The sequence below is a fragment of the Pelodiscus sinensis genome, chromosome 5, assembly GCF_049634645.1.
Source record: "Pelodiscus sinensis isolate JC-2024 chromosome 5, ASM4963464v1, whole genome shotgun sequence".
Lineage (NCBI taxonomy): Eukaryota > Metazoa > Chordata > Testudines > Trionychidae > Pelodiscus > Pelodiscus sinensis.
This window is the reverse complement of record NC_134715.1, coordinates 36,052,224-36,059,860: the sequence shown is the minus strand read 5'-3', so window position 1 is coordinate 36,059,860 and position 7,637 is coordinate 36,052,224. Positions and strand designations below refer to the sequence as shown.

Genomic DNA, 7,637 nt, shown 5'->3' with positions numbered 1-7,637 from the left:
ATCTATTTGTCTCAAACCAAGATATGTATAGGACACAGTCCAAACAATTCTAGAATAAACACACCATTTCCCAGAGGTTACCTAACTGCTCCAGTAGGTGCTGATTTTAGGGATGTAAAAACCCATTAAAATAGTTAACTGATTAAACAATTAAAATTACAGTGCTTAAACAATTAATCATTGCATCACAGGTGACACCTGTTGCAGCCTTCATGAATAGGGTCCTGCCGGTTGAGCTACTATGCCACAGGGGTGGAATGTGGGGCTGTTCCTGTCCACTGTGCAGAGGGTGGGTGTGCTGCAGGCAGGGGGGCTGCTCCGGCCCATCCTGCAATGGCTGTGGGCAGAGGGCTTCTCCGGACCACTCTGCTTCAGCTAGGGTCCAGCCAGCCTATTGCAGCCACAGGCAGAGTCCAGCTGTGGTCCTGCTGTGGGCAAAGGGCTGCTCTGGACAGGCCATTTATGCAGTTACTGGGTAAGCAGGTCGATAAGACTACTGCTTCTTTTTCTGAACCCATTTTTTCTGCTGCTTCTTTTTCTGAACCAATTTTTCCCCATATGGGGAAGCTGTACGTTCACTGTATTCCAACAGGATTGAAGACATGTTCCTTAATTTTCTTGCCCTTTTAACAGCTGTACTTTTACTTTTCCTCTATGGAAACAAATTATGAATCTTGCATATAAAAAAGGGGACGAACTGAATGTATTCTGGCTGTACTGTAAAGTGACAATTACAGAACCCAGTGACAGGCACTTGGGAGATGGAAAGAGACCTATTGTTTCCTCTAATGCAGCTTGTAGCTATGAGCCTTGTGCAGCCCACAGGGGTTTATATGTATGGCCCATGAGAAATTGTGTTTACAGCTGCCCATGCACAGGGTTGCTAGATTCCAGTGGTATGTGTGCATCACTTTTTTCCTATTGGTATTACTGAAGTGGCATACACATAAAGGGCACATAAAATGATGTTTGTGCTTATTGCACACAGCATTGACTAGAGAGCTGTGCACTCCCTTTGCATCCAGTCAAAGTGCTGCTATAAATTATAAATTAGGTCATCCCACAAATTCTAAGTACACAAGTGCAGATAGCAAATCTACCCTATTCCAAGGGACCATCTTGGTAAAACAATCTTGCAACCCACTCAGATGAATGAGCATCACTCATGCAATCCGCTCACTAGCTTAGGTTGCCCAGCACTGTTTTAATCCATCCCCGAAGGACCAATAATATTGTTAACATTTGCATTTAGAACATTTAAGGTTTGGAAGTTGCCAGGAACAGCCCCTCCACCATCACTTTCCTTTAATCTCCTTCTATAGCCCAATACATGTCCCTCTAAAGAAATTCAACCCCACCAGCCTGAGTGGTCTGCTCATTTTCATTGCACATTTGCATTACTGCCAATTGCACCGTCTTCTCTATGCCGAACAGCTCCTTTCCCCCCTCCAGCGGATAAAACTTTTCAACCACGTGTAGACTGCATGGACTGAAACACCAGGAAGAAATAAAGGCATCCCAGCCACAGCATGGTGTTGAATCTCTGCCCATCCTAATAGCTATTGGTGGACCTGTCCTGCGGGAACCTTTCTTGAGCGGTAACAGCTAATTGACACACCGAGGTTTTGCAGGCATCGTTGAGATTGTTTTCCAGCTGCGTTACTTTTCATTTACCGTACAGCCTCAGCTGGCTGGCTCTGACACACACACACACTCCCATAAACTGGAAAGCCGCCCTTAATTTCAATTCCTGGGGAAAACACCGGCCCCAGCGCCGGGGATCACACGTTAGGCGGCAGCTGCCCGCGCTTAACGTTTGCTTTGAGAAACATGGGGGATTCCCCGGGGTGGGGAGGGACTCGAGTCCCAGCCCCCCCCCCCCCAGCACGCGCAGGGGATTGCAGCCGTGCAGGGTCCGGGCGTGTTTGCACTTTCGAACCTCCGCGTCCCTCGCGGTGTAGCGCACGGCCCGCTCGGGGGGGGGGGGGGGGCGGGGAGTCAGGGCACGCGCTGCCCCTTCCCACACAGCTGGTCGGCGCGGCGCCCCCGCGAACGCTCAGGTCCCAGCGCAACCCCGACCGCTTCGCCAAGCCCGCCAAGACAGAAAGTTACTGCGCCTGCGCCCAAGGGCGGCGGTTCCGGGAGGGAGGAGCGGCGGCGCTTGCGGGAAGTGCCGCCATTGGGCAGCGCCTGTGCTTCGGCGCGAACGCTCGGGGCGGCGCGCGCCTATGAGGCGGCGCGCGGGCAGCGCCTGATTTGAAGCGGGCGGCGGGGACGCGGTACCGCCGCGCCATGGCCAAGCAGCTGAGCCGGGAGCAGGGCATCACCCTGCGGGGCAGCGCCGAGATCGTGGCCGAGTTCTTCTGTGAGTCGGCGGCCGGGCGGCTCCGGGCCGCCGCACTGGGGGCGATGAACCGAGCGCGGGGGGAGGGAGCCTGGGGGCCGCGGAGGGGCCTGGGGGCCGCGTCTCTGCCGAGCGCTCCGCTTTGTGTAACGGGGCGGGATGCCGGGGGCGGGCTCTCTACTCGGGGAGTCCCGTGACGAAGCCGCCTCTCCTGCCTTTCAGCTTTCGGCATCAACAGCATTTTGTACCAGCGCGGGGTCTACCCCTCGGAGACCTTCACGCGCGTGCAGAAGTACGGGCTCACCCTGCTGGTAACCACAGACCCGGACCTGAAAAACTACCTCAACAACGTGGTGGAGCAGCTGAAAGGTAGCGCAGAGCCAAGCCACCGAAATGGGCGCTCGCTTTGATCTCCTGTATCTTCGGCGCCTGGCATAGGTCAAAGCTGTCACGAGTCTCGAGTGCGACATGCATAGGAACTGTGTGATAGTCCATGTTTGTTTATATTTACCCATCCTATTTATATATGTTGGGGAGAGTCTTATTTTGGGAGACCTGGAGAGGGTCCAGCGTAGGGCAACCAAAATGATTAGGGGGCTGGAGCATATGACTTATGAGGAGAGGCTGAGGGAGTTGGGTCTGTTTAGTCTGCAGAAGAGAAGAGTGAGGGGGGATTTGATAGCAGCCTTCCAACTTCCTGAAGAGAGGTTCCAAAGAGGATGGAGAGAGGCTGTTCTCAGTAGTGACAGATGGCAGAACAAGGAGCAATGGTCTCAAGTTGTGGTGGGAGAGGTCCAGTTGGATATTAGGAAAAACTATTTCACTAGGAGGGTGGTGAAGCACTGGAATGGGTTACCTAGGGAAGTAGTGGAATCTCCATCCCTAGAGGTGTTTAAGTCTCGGCTTGACAAAGCCCTGGCTGGGTTGATATAGTTGGGATTGGTCCTGTCTAGAGCAGGGGCTGGACTTGATGACCTTCTAGGTCTCTTCCAGCTCTATGGTTCTATGATTCTATCCAGTCCTCACTAAGGCAAAGTAGTTTCTTGCCCTTCAGTGCTCAAATGTGAATTTCTTAAACAGGTTACATTCTCTTAGTATGTATGTTCAGCTTGCCTATTTACATAGCCAATGTCTGTTGTGTTTTTATATTTCTGAATTCGCTATTTAGTTGTGAAGTGAACGTATACTTTAAGGTTTGTCACTAACTTATTTAGGATGTTGACTCCACATTAACAGCTTTTCCACAGTGAAACTACTAGTGCAGATAGTAATGTGAGATTTAATGACAGCTCTCTTTTTTTTTATATATATATATGTGTGTGTGTGTGTGTAGTAGAGTGATCTCCGTTATCTGACTGTAGGGAAATTTTTATTTTTCTTATTTCAGATTGGTTATACAAATGTTCAGTACAACGGCTGGTTGTAGTGATCTCTAGCATTGAAAGCAGTGAGGTTCTTGAAAGGTGGCAGTTTGATATTGAATGTGACAAGACTGCAAAGGATGAAAGGTAATGCACTCAAAATTACACTTGGGCCCATGAATGCTAAATATACTATTTATATATTTTTGTCAGTTTCTAAGGTGCTACAAGACCATTGTTTGTTTGTTTTTTTCAAAATTACACTGTTATAAATCCTTCCTGTTGGTTCATGCTAGTAGTCGATTAGATGCGAGTGTTAAAGGCCCTTTGTATTTATAGGCTGTGCTGCAACATTTAAAAAACACTCAGGTGCAGAGAGAATACACCAGAGCAGAAATCTTTCACAGCATTGTATAGTTTTCAGTTTGCTGGTAATTAACTAGTGTGCTTCATTCTAAATCAAATGAAAAACTTTTGATCTCAGCTGAATATATAACTCCCATTTACTTTAAAAGAAGCTGTATATGAAAGATAGAATTTTCCCCCTTTTTTAAAAAAATTTATTGTATAAAGCTGTTATTTTCTTCAGCAACTATTTCAGACTTCAAGGTAGTATTGATTGCTACTATTCTCCTAAATTTCTCATATTGAGAAGCAATTACTTTGGTAGCAGTATTATCCCATAAACCAGTTCTCAAGGAAATCAAGACAGAGGCTGGTAGTCTTAACATTGTGAGGTCTCATGGAAGAACAATGAATCAAAATCATAAGCTGTCATTTTGGTTATATTTTTCCAAACCTTGATCATCCACTTTGTATTTCACTACATAGTATTTGTCCATTTGAGAGAGGGGGGGGGAGCGCGGGGGGTGTGTGTGTGTGTGTGAAGGAAAATTGTCTCTATTGTATAGCAAGAACAGCTTTTAAACAATTTAATGAAGAGATGTAGATACAGAGAAATTTTCTGTTATAACAAAAGCTTTTTTCTATATTGACAACTTATTACTCATGTAGTGTACCAAGAGAGAAATCTCAGAAAGCTATCCAGGAGGAAATTCGATCTGTTATCAGACAAATAACTGCCACTGTAACATTTCTTCCTTTGCTGGAAACAGCCTGTGAGTATTCCAGACTTTTGTGTGATTAATGGAACACTAACAACTCTAGAAGAAAATGTCTTTTAAACTTGAATTGGAACTTTAATCTAAAGGAGACAGCTACCTTTTTAACTATGAACGGTATACTGTTCATGCAGACTTGAATGACAAATCTATATCAAAATGAAGGATTTAAAAAAAGACACCTAATCACGTCCATTTCTTCTGCAATTTTGTAAAACATTCTGGCTACATCTACACTGCAGGCTTTTTGCATGAGAACTGTTTTGCGCATGAGCATGTCCACGCTGCCATGTGCTTTTGCGCAAGAGCATCCATGGCAGTGTGAACACTCTCTTGTGCAAGAAAGCTCTGATGGCCATTTTAGCCATATGGGTTTCTTGCGCAAGAAACCCCTGTTGCCCGTCCACACTACCTTCTTGTGCAAGAGGGCTTATTCCTTGTGAGGAGAGGAATAACTCTTGTGCAAGAAGCCCCGTTTGACGCTTTACTGTAAATTTACTTACACAAGAACACATGTGTAGTGTAGACCTAGCACAAAAACTTGTGGAGCAAGAGTCGTTCTTGCGCAAAAGGCCTGCAGTGTAGAGGTAGCCTTTATGTGTAAGCTGTTTGCTTTTGGAAATAAATCCCAGTTGTAGACTTACACAATACTGTAAGTCTACAACTATATGCTATTGCTGGTTTGGAATCTAACTGAAAAGCCTTTACTTAAATGTGCTAATAGTTCTAAGCATATCTTCTCTTCCTCCTTCCACCACTAAAGAACTTGTAAACCTATTCCTGGTAAAGTGACACTCTTCAAAAAAGGACTGAACCCTGTTTCTGAATTAGAATTGTGAAACTCTGAGCTTAGGCATATATATTTGACAAATCTTTTTGCCTGATATGTATTGCAAGAATCTAAATAACTATGAAGTGACTTAATAGCAAACTAGTCTGTTTTGAAGATAAACTGAGAGCTAACTTTTATAAAAGTCATTCTTCATGTATAGTTAAGCCCTGGTGGTGCAAATAAATGAGTAACTGTTGCACAGGATGTCCTGTTAATACAATAGAGCTGTTGAATTGCCTAAATGAAGTAAAAACTGAATAAGCACTTCTTTGTAAACTTGATGTTACAGGTTATGTTGATTTAAAGAGCTTCTTTTGGAAACTAAACAGAAGATTGATATGCACAATCATACTAGGTTTTCAAAAAAAGCCCACTGTTTAATTTAGCCTTGGTTGGTCAAAGGTTTGGAAGCTGTGCAACATAATGTTTCTGAAAAGTATGCATAACTATTGACCACTCTTTCTCTTGCATCCAGGTGCCTTTGACTTACTTATTTACACAGACAAAGATTTGGCAGTTCCAGAAAAATGGGAAGAGTCAGGACCACAATTTATTGCCAACTCTGAAGAGGTTCGTCTTCGTTCCTTCACTACCACCATTCATAAAGTAAATAGCATGGTAGCCTACAAAAAGGATACCTTTCCTTGACAAAAGAAATAATGCAGTCAATGTCCATGAACTGCCTTCTAAAACTGATACGATGAACTTTAATTGCACTCTGAATAGTGTTTTGTGTGGGTGTATCTGTATTTTACTATTTAGATCCAAACTCAAGTAAAAGAAAGGAATTGTCTTGTTCACATTACACTCTATGCTGAGTCCTTGCTGACCTATTTGATCCTTCTACTGAGACAAAGGATTTACTTAGGAATATGACAATGCCTTATACCGAACAGTATGCCAAATCATTCAAATCCATCCTATTTTGGACCATCCAGAACAATATCAAACACTTAACCCATCTAAAACCTGGATTAGAAAGACTGCCTAGACATAAGATTTCCCTGGAATATTTTTTTTAAATGGCAGCTGTTACGTAATCTAATACTCTGGAGCGCATGTATTGATTATGAGATTGTAACAGACTTGTAAAAATATTCTGTTACTTTAGAAAAATGGTTCTGACAAATAGATTGTTAATACCAATTTAGGTGGATACTGGTATACTGAAGATGATCCTACAAATACGCTCTTGAAGTCACATCTATTCTTCCCACCTCTCTGCTCCATAATAGAAACTATACAAATCAATAATTCTTAGGCATGGATATGACTATTCTGGTCAATACAGATATTTTTGTGTGCGTTGTCTGTGTAGTTAACTCATGTTAATATTTGTCTGGTCTGTATTCATGTTTTATAGAATAAAGCTCCAATCTTTAATAGGAAAACTTTGTACAATATTTGTCCAGGAAGTACGAAACATGCAGTTCTCAATATCCTGAAGTCAAATGCTCTTCCTTCAGAAAGGCTTTACATTACTATCATAGCTTTTTACTTATTTTACCTAATATTAGTTTCGTAATGGAAGCCTCCTGCAATAAGTTTACAGGATCAGTGCACAAAAAGAAAATGTTTAGTGATGTAGTCTCACCATTTATTTGTATTGATTCCCTTGCCCTGTGTAAGTCCTAATGTTTCTTCATACAAGCACATTGAGTGAGGTCTTTGAAAATTTTTCAGGTACTATTTTGGCCTTTAGCTATTTAAACTCAACAATATTCCTTTTTAAGCAGACTGTCACTTTCTAGTTTGAACAACTTAAGATATACACCTCCAGAAAATCTTGTTGCACAGCTCCATGTAACTTCATTCGTGAATGTTATAAGCTTAAGAACAGTGTAAAACATGTTAGATGGGTAGAGTGCTAATTTTAAGATACTAAGAAATCCAGAAGAATACTCAATAGCTCTTCTCATGTAAGGATCTTCTGGTCTCTTGCTATTTTTAAAAACTTGGGTTTAACTATTTTTTTAATT

At 43.2% G+C, this 7,637-nt stretch overlaps 1 protein-coding gene across 1 annotated transcript; it reads left to right on the top strand.

Annotated features, from left to right (window-relative positions):
- Positions 1-2,144: 2,144 nt before the first annotated feature.
- Positions 2,145-7,049, top strand: MAD2L1 (mitotic arrest deficient 2 like 1). The gene is made up of 5 exons (XM_075929818.1): positions 2,145-2,365; positions 2,567-2,713; positions 3,732-3,852; positions 4,720-4,823; positions 6,134-7,049. The coding sequence occupies exons 1-5, from the start codon at positions 2,293-2,295 to the stop codon at positions 6,304-6,306; spliced, it is 618 nt and encodes a 205-aa protein (XP_075785933.1). The 5' UTR covers positions 2,145-2,292; the 3' UTR covers positions 6,307-7,049.
- The last annotated feature ends 588 nt before the right edge of the window (positions 7,050-7,637 follow it).